This window comes from Populus trichocarpa, chromosome 1 (assembly GCF_000002775.5).
Source record: "Populus trichocarpa isolate Nisqually-1 chromosome 1, P.trichocarpa_v4.1, whole genome shotgun sequence".
NCBI lineage: Eukaryota > Viridiplantae > Streptophyta > Magnoliopsida > Malpighiales > Salicaceae > Populus > Populus trichocarpa.
Window position 1 is genome coordinate 30,130,961 of NC_037285.2, and position 17,081 is coordinate 30,148,041.

General features: G+C 33.3%; 1 protein-coding gene across 4 annotated transcripts in view; it reads left to right on the plus strand.

The window, feature by feature from the left end:
• The first annotated feature begins 4,532 nt into the window (after positions 1 to 4,532).
• LOC7470764 (serine/threonine-protein kinase TOR) overlaps positions 4,533 to 17,081 on the plus strand; it is a 29,425-nt gene continuing 16,876 nt past the window's right edge. The window contains exons 1-22 of one of the 4 annotated variants that reach the window (XR_002979230.2): positions 4,533 to 4,876; positions 5,390 to 5,728; positions 5,799 to 5,873; positions 6,078 to 6,250; positions 8,014 to 8,112; positions 9,874 to 10,033; positions 10,167 to 10,310; positions 10,434 to 10,603; positions 10,703 to 10,907; positions 11,006 to 11,200; positions 11,560 to 11,712; positions 13,058 to 13,179; positions 13,319 to 13,421; positions 13,503 to 13,598; positions 14,179 to 14,309; positions 15,158 to 15,260; positions 15,337 to 15,519; positions 15,590 to 15,682; positions 15,806 to 15,841; positions 16,423 to 16,521; positions 16,609 to 16,707; positions 16,851 to 17,013. Coding sequence is in view for 3 of the 4 variants with exons in the window: in XM_024590904.2 (XP_024446672.1) it covers positions 4,754 to 4,876; positions 5,390 to 5,728; positions 5,799 to 5,873; positions 6,078 to 6,250; positions 8,014 to 8,112; positions 9,874 to 10,033; positions 10,167 to 10,310; positions 10,434 to 10,603; positions 10,703 to 10,907; positions 11,006 to 11,200; positions 11,560 to 11,712; positions 13,058 to 13,179; positions 13,319 to 13,421; positions 13,503 to 13,598; positions 14,179 to 14,309; positions 15,158 to 15,260; positions 15,337 to 15,519; positions 15,590 to 15,682; positions 15,806 to 15,841; positions 16,423 to 16,521; positions 16,609 to 16,707; positions 16,851 to 17,013 (3,064 nt within the window). In the remaining variant the exon portion in view is untranslated. Of the gene's footprint in view, positions 4,877 to 5,389; positions 5,729 to 5,798; positions 5,874 to 6,077; positions 6,251 to 8,013; positions 8,113 to 9,873; positions 10,034 to 10,166; positions 10,311 to 10,433; positions 10,604 to 10,702; positions 10,908 to 11,005; positions 11,201 to 11,559; positions 11,713 to 13,057; positions 13,180 to 13,318; positions 13,422 to 13,502; positions 13,599 to 14,178; positions 14,310 to 15,157; positions 15,261 to 15,336; positions 15,520 to 15,589; positions 15,683 to 15,805; positions 15,842 to 16,422; positions 16,522 to 16,608; positions 16,708 to 16,850; positions 17,014 to 17,081 lie in introns of those variants that run through there. The other 3 variants (XM_024590904.2, XM_024590907.2, XM_052450720.1) reach the window with 3 other exon arrangements.

The window sequence follows — 17,081 nt, forward strand, 5'->3', positions numbered from 1 at the left end:
AAAGTCAATTCATAGTGCCATGTGAGGGGATTCATAATGCATTTTGCACAGTGTATGCCCCCACGAGTTTTAGTTTTTTTGTTAATTAATAAATAAAGGATATTATTGTGTGGGTTTGATGCATGTTATATGTTGATACATTAGGAGTCAAGAGATAAATCAGAGTAAAATACATACATAAAATATTTTATTTTATTTCATATCCTTCAATTAGGATTTGATTGTTCATTTGCTTTTTATGTGGATTTAACATGTTATAGGTATTGCCTGAATTATTGGCTTGTGTTGCGCTGCAGGTTAGATCAACTTTTTTAATGTACAAGAATATCTAAGTATTGTTAATGTTTTAATCATGACCTCAAAATATGATGTATATTGGGCGTGTTTTTTTTATATATTGATACATTGATACACTAGATAATATTTTTTTAAAAAATATTAAGACAATGACATATTGGATCCACCCAAGTTAGCCTGTTAAATTTACGACCTAGGTCGTGAGACCATGATAACCCTATAGAAAACAAATCAAGATAAATTATGAAGGTCAATTCATAATCAACCCGATCTTGAAGGATGAAATTAAAAAATATATTAAATTAAAAAAAAAATATCTGAGTCAACCAGTGTTAACCTGTTAAACCCGCGACTTGGGTCATAAGATTGAGATAACTCTGTATAAATAAGAAAAAAATAATTATGAAGCTCAATTTTCAACCAACTCAGTGTTGAAGGATTAAAAAAAATGATAAAAAAAACAATCAAAGTCAACCGAGCTATCATGTTAAACCATCGATCTTGGTCATGAGACCATGATAACTTCATAACAAGCAAAAGAAAAAAAATATGAATCTCCATTTCACACAGATCCAATGTTAAAGGTTGAAATCAAGAAAAAAAATCCATGAGACATGTGCATAAAGCAAATCGAGAAAAAAATATGAAGCCTATTTCTCAAACAACCTAATATTAAATGATGAAATTAAAAAAAAACTAAATAGAAAAAAAAAGATTAAGTTGATAGATGGTGAAATTGAAAAAATAACCTATAAAAGGACAAAAAAATGAATTGAGTCAATTTAGGTTAACCTGCAAAACCTGTGATATGAGCTATGAAATCAAGATAACATTGTAAAAAGTAAATCGAAACAAAATATGAAGTCCAATTAAAAAATAACAAAAAAAAACTCAACCTGAATCGACTTGTCAAAATCACGACATGAGTTATGAGATCGAGATATTCTCATAGAAAGAAAAAAAAATAAAACTCAATTTTCAACTAACATAGTGTATAAGGATGAATTAAAAAAATAAATTAGAAAAAAGTGACAAAACAAAGTCGAGTCAATCCAGGTTAACATGTTAAACTCACGACCTGTATCATGAGATAGAGATAAATTCATAACAATCAAATGAAAAATAAATCATGATGCCCTACTTTCAATACATCTAAAGTTAAATGTTGAAATTGAGAGAAAAAAATCAATGAGAACGATATATAACCCAATAAAAAAAATATAAAGCATAATTTTCAAAACAACTAAATAAAATTTTTTTAAAAAAAAAACTAAATAAAAAAATTTGGTTGTTAAAGAGTCAAATTAAAAAAAAAATACTAAAAAAACAGCTACAATTTTTAGAGTTTGGTTATTATTGGTGAAAATCATAAAAAAAATGTTGTTCGTATATAATTGAGTCATCATAGATAAAAATCAAGCAGGCCTTTAAAGCCAATAAGCAGTCATTTTGGGTACTCTTCTGAAAAACACAAGCCCGGGACGAATACATTTTCACATTATATTTGAAGAATAAGCCATGCTTGATTTGTTGTTGGTGTACAAGCACACTAGTTTCCCATTTCATCAGAAGGGGCAAAGATCTCGAATTATACAAAATCGCAATTAAAAATAAATAAATAAAGGGTATGTTAATAGCGTTTATTTTATTTTTATTATTTAACAACATATTTATTTTTTAATTTTATTCTTTATCATTAGGTTGTTTTGAAATTAAGTTTCATTTTTTTTATTGGATTATATACTGATCTTGTAGATTTATTTATTTTTCTTAATTTCAACCTTTAACGTTATATTTATTAAGAGTATGACTTCATAATGTTTCTTAATTTACTGTCTATGAGGATATCTTTATCTTAAGACTTGGATCGCGGGTTTCACAAGTTAACCTGAGTTGACTCAAGTCATTTTCTTATCTTTTTTTTAATTTAATATTTTTGTTTTAATGTTGCTTTCAACATTGTGTTGATTATAAATTAAGCTTCATAGTTTATATTGTTTTGCTTTTAATAGGGTTATCATCATAGTTTTGAAACCTGGCCCGGTGGGTCGACCCGGGTTGAAGAAAAAATAGGGAAAGAAAAAACCCGATTGACCTGGCGACCTAGTTGACCAGGCAATATCCGGTCAAAAATCCGGTTGCAACCCATTGACATTTTTTTTTTACTAAAACGATATCGTTTTGATTTAAAAAAAAGAATTAATCCGGACGACCGGTCAAAACCCGAAACCCGGGCCTTGGACCGGGCCGGGTCTAAAAACTATGGTTATCACAGTCTTGTAATACTGATTTTCTCTCTTTTTTTCTTCTCCTCTATCTTTTTTTTTGGGTTCTTTTTTTCTAATTCGTTTTCTTTTCAATTTTGGTTTTTGACATTTAGTTAGTTAGGAATTGGACTTCATGATTGTTTTAAAATTGCTTTAGGTTAAGTTATCATGATCTCATGATTTACATCGTGGGTTTACTGGGTTAACCCATATTGACTCATTTTAAAAAAATGTTTATTTTTTATTTCATAATCCAACAATAGCCAAACTTCATGATTTTTTTAGATTTATTTTTTATGTGGTAATCTCATTCTCATTACTTAGATTGTGAGATTAGTTTATTGAGAATTAAGTTTTGTGATTTTTTTAATTTACTTTATATCAAGTTATTTGGTCTCATGACCCGGGTTGCAAGTTTGTCGAGTTAACCCAAGATGCCTCATATTATTATTTTTTTTCACTTTTTTTTAAATTGTTTATAGTTTACACACTTTTGTACTGCCACTTCTCATTGTCGTATTTATGTTAATGCATTTTCCAATGATACATAAGTAATGTATTTCAGGTCTTTTTCGATCTCATTCTTCAACAATGAATTGTTTTGAAATTGAGTTTTGTAATTTTTTTATTTTTTTTTATGGAGTAATCTCATTCTCGTGACCTAGGTTGTATGCTTAATTAGTTGAGAATTGATTTTTGTGATTTTTTTTCTATTAAGTTATTCCGGTATTATGATTTGGGTCACAAATTTGTTGTGTTAACCTATGATGACTCAAATTATTATTTTTTGTTTTTTATTTAAAAAAATTATCTTCCTTTTCATTTCATCCTTCAATAATGAATTGATTGAGATAAAAATTTGTAATATTTTTACCAGTAAAATCATGTCCAATTAAAAAAAATTAAGAATAAAAAATAATTTGAATTGATTTTTCATAAATAATTTATTATTAATGTTATTATTTTCATAGATACATAATAATTGAAAATAAATTGTTAATATTAAAAAAAAATTACTATAATATTTAAGAATGGTGTCAAAAATGATAAGTGAACATAATAATTTTTTTAAAGGACAAAAAAAAAACAAGGAAAAAAAAAGGAATAAAAAAAGAAGCAAAGGCCAGTATTATTTTTAATAAAAAGATGAATGACACATTATTTATTGAAAAAAAATATAGAAAATCAAGCAACCATTATGTTACAATCTAAAACATTAAAATTGCCTTGCACATCAACTACTGAAGCTACTATCGATGTAAAAAAAAATTTAACCTAGTTTAATATTCATATAAATAGATAAATCAAATTTATTTTTTTATTTTAATATAATGTTAAAAAAAAATAACAACTAATGAAGATGAAAATAAGTATTCATGGGCGAAATTCTAGATATTTATATCTTATTTATTATTCAACGAATAAAAAATTTATATATATATATTTTTTTTATCAAAGTGTTAAAATGAATAATCATTATCTGTTTATCATATGTAAAATAAAATTATAATATATATATATATATATTAAATAATGTTATTATATATATTGGATTCAAAAACTATAAATATTCTATACACACACACTTCTATAATATAAATATATATATTTTATATTAGATTCATTTTAAATTTAATAATGTTTATATTCTATTTATTATTTTATGAATAAAATTATTATAAAAAAACCCAATGTTTACTTGAGATTAGTGTTTATGAATTAAATTTTCATAAAAAAAGTTTCAAAATGAATAAAAAAAAAAAAGTCCAGATATTTTGCGATTTTTAGACTCAGTTCCATTTTCTTGTTCCTTTTTTTTAATATAGACAGTCTCGTCACTAAACTAAAAAATAATAACATAAACGGTCCCGATCCTGGACGCAACGAACAGAAAGCGCAAAAGGTGAAAGATAACAGATGCCCATCATCACTCGCTTCTTACAGCCTCCACGCGTACTTATAACGTGTGCATCTCTCTCTTGAAAAATAAAAAAATAGAAAATAAAAGAGAGAGCACAAAAAAACCCTCTCTAGTTTGAAGCATCTCCCCTCTCTCTGTGAAAGTGAAGCCCTCGCTCTCCCGCTTTCCCTTTTAAGAAAAGTCGATGTCTTAAACAAGATCCATACAGCAATTGCTGCTAAGTTAAGTTAAGTTAGAAAGATTAGTAGTAGTTAGGTTTCTGTTAAAAATGGCCTCCACATCGCAGTCCCTCCGTTTTCTGGTCGGGCCTGCAACCACCGCCCCCGGCGGCGGAAGTTTCGACGCTCTTAATCGCATCCTTGCCGACCTCTGCACTCGCGGCAACCCTAAGGTATCGCTAAATCTCTCGTTAATTTCAGCGAAGTTAATTGTCGCGTAGGTTTTTGTGTTCAATTAGTGATCAGCGATGGAGTTACTAGTAATTATCAAAGTTAACATTCAATAGTTTTTTGTACTGATCACTAATTGAGTTACTAGAAAAATTAGAAATCAAGAAAGGTGAAAGCGGAAACGTGAGTGTGTTAGAGTTACGCGTTTTGTTGCTTTTCCTCTTAGTAAATTAATTTTTCTGGTTTTGAATGGAGAAATGTGTTTCTTGTTAGTTTTTGCGTATAATCAGTAATTCATGATGGAGTAATACTTGATAGAAATTAACAAAGTGAATTTTTAATTAAGCATTCGTATTTAATTACCAATCAGTAATTAAGTTATTAGAAAAGTCAGAGACTACAGTGGAAAATGAGAGTTTTTGGCTCTTTTGTTGTCTGTTTTTGTGGTTATTTATTCATGCATTTAAAAATTTGTTTGGTTTTGATGTTGGAATGCCTGTGCTGTTATGTTGAAGGAGGGGGCGACATTAGCATTGAGAAAACATCTAGAGGAAGAAGCACGTGATATAAGTGGAGAAGCATTTCCCCGTTTTATGGATCATTTATATGAAAGAATTTCTAGTTTATTAGAGAGTAACGAGGTTGCTGAGAACTTGGGAGCATTAAGAGCAACTGATGAGTTAATAGACGTAGCACTTGGAGAGAATGCATCCAAAGTGTCAAAGTTTGCTATTTATATGCGGAGTGTGTTTGAGGTAAAGCGGGATCCTGAAGTGTTGACACATGCTAGTAGAGTTCTTGGCCATTTGGCTAGGGCTGGTGGAGCAATGACTGCAGATGAAGTGGAATTTCAGGTTGGTTATACGTTGTCTGGTTTGATTATGTTGTTGTTTGTGTGGCTTCTGATATTTTTGTTTGTGTTAGGTCAAAATGGCACTAGATTGGCTTCACAATGATAAAGCAGAATTTCGCCTTTTTGCTGCTGTCTTAATTTTAAAAGTAAGTGACTTACTTTCCCTTTCCTTTTCTTTTTCAGTCGACAAATTAATTGCATGGTTGTTTATTATTCTATTGACAAGCGTATTTTTTGTTCGTTTGATGATGTTATAAAGACTGTACCTCACCATCTTAAAGACTTTTTTGCCTTTTTGTTAAATTTTTGAAAATTTCTACATCCTAAGGATGTGTTCTTGATTATTGTAGGAAGTGGCAGAAAATGCCTCTACAGTATTCAATGTTCACGTACCTGAATTTGTCGATGCAATCTGGGTTGCACTGAGGCATCCAACATTGGCAATTAGAGAGAGAGCTGTGGAGGCGCTGCGTGCTTGCCTTCGAGTTATCGAGAAGCGTGAGACACGTTGGCGTGTGCAGTGGTCAGTTATGATAGTTTGTGATATATTTTGATTTTACAGAAGTATATACACATTTTGCATCCAGAAGCTGGGAGTTATAATGGGAGGAAGGGGCTTTAACTGTTGCACAAAATTTTAAATTCTGTACTGATGCGGCATTAATTCTTACCCCTTGGATTTGATTCATTTAACATACACCTTTGGGTTAAAATTTAAATGATGAACTGGTTGATTACACAGTCAGTTATCATGCTGTTCAGCTTCTTCCTCCCTTTTTCTTTTCTTCATTTAGTTTCCTGAACCTAAATGAATATAATTAATTTCTTGACATCGATGTGAAAATGTACCTTCTTTTTATAAATGCAATTTATTTATTTAATTATATGGCAAACAAGAAATCCCCTATTCCCTATCTTAAAATCATTGATTTTCAAAGATGCAAATCTACAATTTTTTTGGTTCTTAATGATTTAATTACCGGTTTTCCCATTCTTGTGAATAAACTTTAATTCCACGAAAGTATATTAGGGTTTTATCTAACGGTGATTTGATTTCTATGTTTATGTAAATTTGCAATTGAAAGGACAAACATGTGAGTTAGATATGTCAATGAATGAAGGTTGTCAAGGAGAAACATCTTAACAAGCATGCAAGTTTAGGATGGAAAGAAAAGAGATTGGTATCTGCAACTACTTTTTTTTTTTTTTCTTTTCTATTAGGAGAGCTTTTCTTATTGTTATTTGTTTCAACCAGGAGAGTAGGACTAGAGAGGCTCGTAAACACAAATAACATGTTTTTGCTATTTCTTTTAAATTAACCAGGTATGGCCGGTTTATATGCGTTGGGTTGATCTAATCCAATGGTTATAAATGTTCTTTGTGGGTACAAAAATTTATCTACTCTGTATTGTAGAATGACCTGGGAAAAGGAATTCCAACCAGGACTAGACTTGTTTTAAAAGATTTTGTGGGCCTTTAGTAATTTATTGGTTTACTAAATAGAGTAGCGTTGTTTTCAATTTGCAAATTGATTAGGGCCTTGAATGGTGCTTGTAATAGTAATAGGGGGTATTTTTGAGCTTTAAGTTGTTAATGTTTATCGTGTATGTTAAGAAAGTGGTAATGATAGCAAGAATAAGAAGAAAGAAAATACCTAGAAGCTTAAAAAGCACTTATTGGAATTTCACCTAGAATTATGTTGTTGGGATGTCAGCGTGGGTTTACTAGTTTACTCGATTGTAACAAGACTTGATAATGTAGGAGTTAAATTGAGATTTTTTTCTGCCACTTGATTAGCATAAAGATTTGATTGGGACTTCGCATCAAATGCTTATTGTAATGCACTAAAATAAGATGAACAAGCTAAGTTCAACATGCCATCTCTGTATTTTTGCTTGTCATAAAGATTTGATTAGGACTTTCTAATTGATACAGTTCTAATAAAATTTGATCTAGGAGCCTACCTCAATGCTTGAAATATTACTCCGATGAAGTGTTGTTTTCTCCAATTCTTAATGCAGCAACAAGGCAGGCGTTTGCTGTTTGAGTTTGTCTAGTGATAGGTCTTGTAATGGGCGCTTGGAAGTAGTTGGAGCTAATTCTTTCTGTGTCTCTATTCCTTTTATATATGGATAAGTGAATATCTCATATTGCCTTTTCACTATGCTTGAATACATGACTTTCAAACTGCTTGTTTGATTGTATTGATGTTTGTGTTGCCTTCTACAAACAATTTTTCATCATACTTATTGAGTAAACACTTCAATTTGATTGGGTATTTGGCAGGTATTATCGTATGTTTGAGGCTACACAAGATGGATTGGGTAAAAATGCTCCTGTTCACAGCATACATGGTTCTTTGCTTGCTGTTGGAGAGCTCTTGAGGTTGTTATAAATGACTGAATGTGTTATTGCGGAAATGTTTCTGACGTGGACTAATTGAATTTTCTAGCTTGAATGAATGGTTGCAAAATGATTGCTTGACTATTTTTGAGCTAACATGTTGCTGTAAATTGTCTTGTAGTGACTATTGTCCCGTACTTCTATTGGATAGTGTTGGCTATGAGCTTAAAACTCTGCACCCTATCTCATGCTATGTGACATTCACAGCTAACCAGTACAAGTCTAGTCAACAGCGTTATATTACGAACTGTTGCCTATGAGCTAACAAATGAAGCACTTTATGTTTTGTCCATAATAATAAATAAATAAAAAAAAGATTAAACAGTTAAACAAACTTGCTCAAAAAACAGGTTCATGTTTCAACTTTGATAACAGGTTTTAGGAGATGAATCATGAAATTAGTTTAATTGTGGGATTTTGTATTCAAGGATCCACTAGTTTGACGTAAATGAATTAATTTTGGGACAATGATTTTTTTTCCTGATATTTGCTTTGTCATTGAAAATGTGCTGGAAACATTCCCAGCTGTTTGGCCATGGTAAAAATAACTTCCCTTTTCTATATGCTATCCTGTTTCTGCTTTGAATTTATGATATACCATTTTAAGTTTGATAAGGAAAGTTTTTTCTCCTTTTCAAACTGGAAAACACTTGGCCTCCAGGAAACTAAAGAGCCCAAGGTTGCAATTCCCATTTTGCAACAAACATACCAACTATTGGACCTTACACTAACTTCATCTCAATTCCTTAGTACACTCATAATAGAAATGTTAAGTATTTTGAGTTTGGTTGTCAAAGTTATTCATAGTTCATGATCTCCTTCACACCTATTTGGCCATTCCTCAGGGCTTATGCTGTTGAAGAATAAATACACGCTTTAGTTGAAAGAATGCTGTCAGCTTTATTTGTTGAGTTTTAGCTCTGATTAAAAAATTTCCAGTCTTCCAAAAATTTATGGTTTCGTTATATATTCTTGCTTTGATAGCAATAAAATTGGAAGGAGACTTCCAAGGGACAGTAGGGAGCCAGCAGTTTAATTACTGGTTGATTGGTTGGAGCTAGCTTTGCTAATTTGCTTATTGTAGAATTGGAAGCTGGTGTACTCATTGTATTTAGTTTGGCATCATGACACTTCAATTATTCTGCAAAATTAGTTATGGAGGGTGGGTGTTGTGGCATTTGGCATGTGAATTATTGATGTGGTGGGATCATGGAAAGGTGCCTTGAAAGACCTTGGAAGCTTTTGCTGAATGGATGGATTTCCATGATCTTGCTGATACTTTCTATTTTGCAGTTCTGTTAATTAGTCAATATATGTTCATCTTATATCCAATAAGGTATATTCTGAATTTATTGCTATAGATTCATTTATAATGTATGTGACTGTTAAGCTAGTAAAAAAAAAATGCAAAGAAAAATGACATGACATACTTTTTGTTGGCGAACTCACTGTCATGATTTTAAGATACCATGCAAAAGTATTCATAAGGACCACACTACCGTTTCTGATTATAATGATATATTTGTGTGCCAGCTGCACTTGATAAAATTCTGAATAGATTGACTTATTTCTCAGGAATACAGGGCTTCGATATTGCATAAACTGTATAATATTTTAAGCTCAACATGATTGTTTGTGATTGTATAACTGCTGGCAATTTGATAAATGTTGAACAGGAACTACTACCATGATGTAGTTTCTTATAGCATCTAATATTCATGTAATTGAACATGATTTATGTAGGAATACTGGTGAGTTTATGATGTCAAGGTACAGAGAAGTTGCTGACATTGTTCTTAGATACCTCGAGCATCGAGATCGACTTGTTCGCCTTAGCATAACTTCATTGCTACCACGCATTGCTCACTTTCTGCGGGATAGATTTGTTACAAACTACTTAGAGGTTTGTGATTTTCACTGTCTCCTTAATCATACTGCAGCAGCTATAATAAATAGCATTTTGGAACAGAGTATCCCAGATGTATCAACAATTATTTAACTGATTATGATTAACATCAAATTGTGATGTCTTGCAGATATGCATGAATCATATTCTTGCAGTGCTAAGAATACCAGCTGAACGTGGGAGTGGATTCATTGCCCTTGGGGAGATGGCTGGTGCTTTGGATGGGGAACTTGAACATTATTTGCCGACAATTACAGCTCACTTACGCGATGCAGTAAGCTACCCACTATGTGGCTGACATTATTTTCTCCAGTGATTTTGGTTTTCTTTCTATTTCATCTTTTGCAGTTTGGGGTTTATTGGTATTTTTCTGTTTTCCCTCTGCACCCCCTTTTAGATTGCTCCACGCAGGGCCAAACCCTCACTTGAGGCTTTGGCTTGTGTTGGAAATATTGCAAAAGCCATGAAAACTGCTATGGAACCTTATGTCCGCAGCCTTTTGGATGTCATGCTCTCTGCTGGGCTCTCTCCCACGCTTGTTGAAGCCCTTGAGCAGATAAGTGATAGGTATGGTGTGCCATTTAATAACCTCATTTTTTTAATAAAAATTTTCCCTCAAAAGTGGTCCGGAGCTTAAAATCTCTATGCTATCATTTGCTGTTTCAGTATTCCATCATTGCTGCCGACTATTCAAGAGCGGCTGCTGGATTGCATTTCGTTAGCTCTTTCGAAGTCCCATTTTTCTCAGTCAAGGGCAGCTATTCATACTGTTCGAGGGAGTATGACGAATGCACCTCAGCAAGTATCGGACCTCAGTGGTTCAGCACTGGTGCAACTTGCTTTGCAGACGCTAGCTCGCTTTAATTTTAAGGTTTGCTAACATATATATATATATATATATATATATATATATCCAAATTGAAGCATATTGCACTTAAGATTCTGTTCTGAAGCTATTTTGTTGTCCAGGGGCATGAACTTCTTGAGTTTGCCAGAGAATCAGTGGTTGTATATTTGGATGATGAAGATGGAGCTACCCGGAAAGATGCTGCACTTTGTTGCTGTAAATTAGTTGCAAATTCCTTTTCTGCCATGGTATCTACACAGGTTGGTTCTGGCAGGTCCAATCGTACTGGGGGAAAGCGATGGCGTCTTGTCGAGGAGGTTTAGTTTGTTCTATTTCCTGTCTCTTGATGTTCTATTCTTGTTAAATGATGTTTTATGCTCCCATGTCTAGAGCTGTTTGTTTGTTCCCATCATTTCCTGTGACCTGTGTCCTTCCAGTTGTGGCCTCTGTCTATGCATGTCTGTAACTGTTTTTCAAATTTTTGTTACATGTTACATGAATAGACAGCTCGGTTATATGTATTAATGTGTCAGCTTCATGTTTGCTTGAGCTTGTCAAGTAGTTGAGACCTGTATTAAGATTAGTTTATCATGTTTGCCAAAAACAAAAGTTGAGTGTGATTGATAATGTGAGCTTTCTTTGCTCTTGCTTGTAATCTGACATGGTGCATCTGCAGCTTGTGGAAAAGCTTCTCATTGCAGCTGTTGCAGACGCGGATGTCACTGTTCGCCAATCTATCTTTTCCTCTCTTCATGGAAATAGAGGTTTTGATGATTTTCTAGCACAAGCTGATATTCTCAGTGCAGTTTTTGCTGCTTTGAATGACGAGGTGTGTATGTGGCTCCTGGAGTTATTTCATGTGATGGAAGACTTTATTTTGGTTATGCATGTAATTGTGACGGGTGAATTTGTCAACTGTTTGTCGGTAATGGAAAGTATATTTGATTTGAAACTTGCCCCAGATTTTCTGTGATATTCTCTATCATTATTTTGAAGTTATTCTATTTTGTAGCCAATTGTACATCTTGCAATTGAATACTTGAAATGTTGGCTTCTAAAACTCAGGATCAGAATCAAATTGCACCACTTAGACCCCATTTGGAATTGAGGTTGAACCTGCTTTTCATAAAAATTTGATTTTTTTTGCTTCATATTAATTGTTTTTTAGTGTTTTTGAATTGTTTTGATGTGCTGATGTCAAAAATGAATTTTAAAAAATAAAAAAACATTATTTTGATGCATTTCCAAATAAAAAACACTTTGAAAAGCAACCCCTACCACATTCCCAAACACCCGTTCACAAGATGTCATGGGTCATTAACATTGCATTAACAATTTTATTCTTTTTCAAATTTAATTTTGGATTCTTGTCTGATAATCTTTTGGTTTACTATCTATTTGATTATTTGGCAAGGCTGGTTGCTTCCTGTAATGTCTATTCTGGAAAGTACATGATATCTTGCTAGTCTTTCTGGTTCCTGTAGCTTGGTAAATGGATTGCTTACTCCTCTCTATCTATTCGTCTCATCTGTTTTGAAGAATCACACTGTGATCTGTGAAATGTTTTTATTTTGATTTAGAATGGGAGATTTAGAAATAATTCCACTTCCAATCATGGGTATGTTGTCTGTAATTCCTGCTAATTTGTGAAATTAAGCAATAGGGTTTTCCTTAAAGTAAATAGGACATGTGATGGAAAATTCCTGAGTAGCTGCATCTTTTCATAGATATGGGAAATTCCAGGCATACTCTGACTGCAAGTTTCCCTGTTCCCTTCTTTTTCTGTTCTTGATTTCTGTATTAACCCTTTTTCTTTGCATGCATTTGTTAGTAAACCTGATACACAGAATTTTTTCAGACTTTTTTTTTCTCCTGTAAATGGTGTTTATTGTTAAGGTGGTCTTCTCATCTTCATGTTCAATTTTTCTTCTGTAATTCTAGAATCTGCATATTTGAGTAAGGATTTGGTTCAGATACTTCTCACATTAACATCTTTCCTCCAAAAATAGAGAGTTGGTCATTATTTGGGCCTTTCGATCTTTATAATCTTCATTTGATGTTTCTGTTCGGTTGTACTTCATATAACTCAGTTCCATAAAGTGTATGTTTCTGTTTTTGAATGCTTTTATGCCATCATTTGTTTTTTTGGTAAATGGAAATTGCTGTTGTAACAGGATTTTGACGTTAGAGAGTATGCAATCTCTGTGGCCGGGAGACTGTCAGAGAAGAATCCTGCATATGTTCTTCCTGCACTCCGTCGTCATCTCATACAGCTGTTGACCTATCTAAAACAGAGGTGATGTCAACAGTTAGATATTGTGCTATCATACAAACTTATATTACTTGTAAAAATTATAATAATTTGGGTTGGATGAAAGAAGTTTTCTCAACCAATCTGTGAAGTTGTCTGATATTGAACTTTCCTGTGTTGTCAGCAGTGCAGATAACAAATGCAGAGAAGAAAGTGCAAAGTTATTAGGTTGTTTGATACGTAATTGTGAACAACTTGTACTTCCATACATTGCTCCAGTACACAAGGTTTGATCTGTGTATTGTTTTTATTTTGTTTAGCTCTTCTAGTTATCTTCCTTCTTAAGATAATGGGTGTCCAATGTGCAGGCACTTGTGGCAAGACTTCTTGAAGGCACAGGAGTAAATGCCAATAATGGTATCATTAGTGGAGTTCTTGTAACTGTCGGAGATCTTGCTAGAGTGGTGGGTGAACTCTGGTTTTATAGATTGCTTGCAATTAGGAAACAAAAAGTTTTTTTTTTTTTAAATTTCTGTGTGGTTGGGTCGGGTTTTGTGTTTTTGGTGTGTGTGGTTTTGGGGGGGGGGGGGATGTGCTGTTATGAATTGGGTTTTACGTCTCATTTGGAAATTCATTATCTGGGAAGAATATAAATCATTGATTGGCCTTTTTCTCACGAACCTTTAGCGATGCTAATAAGTTTTTCTGTTTCTCTCTTATTTCCATGATGCTTGTTAACATTTAAATACTTAGAAATCTTCTTGTGGCACTTTCTGTCGTTGATACAAGTAAGAAAGTTCAGCCTGCTTTTTAAGACCACATCTGATTGCTTCTCTTGCCCTCTCCTTCGATGTTAAACTGAAGTTTTAGCTGGATTAGGTATCAACCTGATTGCAACAATGTCTTTCAAATGTGCATTCAAGGATCTGTTTGATTCCATATATGTTGTTTTGCATCCTATCCTGATCTACATGGAGCTGTGTGATATATTTCCCTCTTATTCTGATGTGTATATGGTTAATTTTGATTGTGATACTTGTTTAGGGTGGTTTTGCTATGAGGCAATATATTTCAGAACTTATGCCTCTGATAGTCGAAGCTTTGTTAGATGGAGCAGCAGCAACAAAGCGTGAAGTGGCTGTTGCAACTCTTGGGCAAGTTGTTCAGAGCACTGGGTATGTGGCATGCCATTGTCTCTTTGAAATCATGATAAATATTTTCTTTTCCATCCTTTTGTTTCATGGTTTTATTTGAATCGTAAATGGTAATAATACGTGCTAATTTTTTTTTTCATGACTGAGATCATGTCGGGTTTTTCATCTTTTGGTCAGGATGGAGCATAATATATTTTTTCTATTTTACTTTTTCTAAAATTTCATGATTTCCACAGAATGCAGCAACAAAAACTTTACAATACTTATTTTTCATTTAGAATTATTTTCATTTTGCTGTACTATGCATGCTATAGATCGTAAATAGTTCTTTCTCAGTAAAACATCTCACACCATAGAGAAAAAATGTTGCTAGTTGGATCTACAGTTCTGCCACTTGATTTTGTAGTTGGACCATCTTAGATGACTCCTTTATTCTATTCTATTTTTGACTCTTGATTAGAAACGTAGATGAGTGTTGGGCTAACAGCACATTCTTAAAAGCTGTGCATAAGGTCCCACATGCTCCTTCCTCTTCTCCTCTGTTTTTCTTCATTACATAATGTGGATGGAATAATTCCATCCTGGGGAAAGTTGAACATCTAAATTAGCCAGTTTTCTTCATGCAAGGAAAGATGGTTCAGTTGTCTATGAAGGTGTTTGAGAGTGATGCATTTCCACAAAGTAGGAAATTCTATAGTGTTGATGGGTTTTCTTTTTCCGTCCCGGTATAGACAACAAGGTCACAATGCAATGATGCAATGACTTTACTTTCACTTTTGGGATGTAGATAATATAAATTCTGGAGTCATTTATAAGGTTTGTTTTTTAATCATTAATGCTCGATCAGGTCCTTTTCTTTTTGCTGATAGGTATGTCATAACTCCATATACTGAGTATCCACAGTTACTTGGCTTACTCCTCAAATTGTTGAATGGTGAATTAGGGTGGACTACTAGACGTGAAGTACTGAAGGTAGCTACATGCCAACTAAAATGCTTGGCTATATCCTTTTAACTATTTGATGCAAGGTTAACTTTTTGGCTCTCAGGTTCTTGGCATCATGGGAGCTTTGGATCCCCACGTGCATAAACGAAACCAACAAAACTTGCCTGGTTCACATGGTGAGGTTGCCCGTGCAGCCAGTGATTCAGGTCAACACATCCCATCAATGGATGAACTACCTATGGACCTTTGGCCATCTTTTGCTACATCAGAAGATTATTACTCAACGGTAGTGCTTATGTTGCATTTGTCATTGTTCTCATTCTTGTTCGTATAACATTCCTTTATGATGAATTTAGGTTGCAATCAACTCCCTCATGCGAATTCTAAGGGATCCTTCACTTGCTAGCTACCACCAAAGGGTGGTCGGATCTCTTATGTTCATATTTAAGGTAAATTATCACAGTGCATGCTGTTTTTTTTCGTTGATAAGAATGACTGCACTATCTTAATTTCATTTTTGACTTCTGACACCATTAATCATTGTTGGGTTTTTTTATGATCCGCGAGGTTAGTCAATGGGCCTTGGCTGTGTACCATATTTACCTAAGGTTAGTGAATTAATCTTTAGCTGTATTTATTCCTTTTCTTTTTTTCCTCATACATTCTTTCTATTGGAACTTAAGTCTTTGTGAATGAATGATAAATATCATGGGAAATGGCTTCCTTTTGCCTTCCACATTATCTCTTTATTTCTATGTTCTTCTATCTGCTGGATTTTCGTTATCATGTTGCTTGCCCTTGTTTTAATCTTAACTTATTGACTCCTTTATTGGGAAGTTCACCTGGTTACTTATTTTGCTCAATTTCATTTCTGGGCTTTAGCTCTAGTTGTGGTAGTCTGCTCTCTTTCACTCACACACAAAACTGGAAAATTTTTAATAACACAAGTTGATATCAGGAAAGTTAAGAAAGAGTGTGTTTTTTCAAAAGGTGAAGATAACTTTTCATGTTAATGTCATTGTTTGGTTTGGAACTTAAAAAAGTTTCTAGATCATATTTTTATATTTGGATGATGTTAGTGCTTGTTTGGTATTTCATTTTTGCGAGCTGTAATTTTGTTTGGTATCCTGGACAACATTTGTTGTTTTATACTTGATTAACATGTGTTCTCCTTTCCTATTTTATGTAGGTTTTGCCTGATCTCTTTCACACTGTTCGAACATGTGATGATTGTCTTAAAGACTTTATAACTTGGAAGCTTGGAACTCTGGTATCTATTGTGCGCCAGGTGAGTTATCATTTCGTGAAGTGATATGTAGTGCATTTTTGTATTTTTCTGTTAATGAGATATTGAGTTTTTGATTTGGTTGTGCAGCACATTCGTAAATATCTCCCTGAATTGCTCTCTCTAATATCTGAATTGTGGTCATCCTTCAGCTTGCCAGCTCCTATTCGTCCTCCTCGTGGCTTTCCAGTAAGTTGTGTTTCCATTATTTGGTGTGGTTGGAATTACCTGCATGTCATGTTTGGAGGCTACTCTTGTAATTTCTTGTGTATAGTTTGGTCTCTTCCTCTTCCTCTCTCTCAAACACGCATGCTTTCTTTTTTTCTATTCAGGTTTTGCATTTAGTGGAACAGCTTTGCTTGGCTCTCAACGATGAATTCAGAAAGCATCTTCCTGTCATTTTGCCTTGTTGTCTTCAAGTTCTAAGTGATGCCGAAAGGTGTAATGACTATAGCTATGTTCTAGATATACTTCACACGCTTGAAGTGTTTGGTGGTTAGTACTCTCATGAGACACTGGTTTTTTTCATTCTTCGATATATTTCTAGCAACTATTGTGAATCA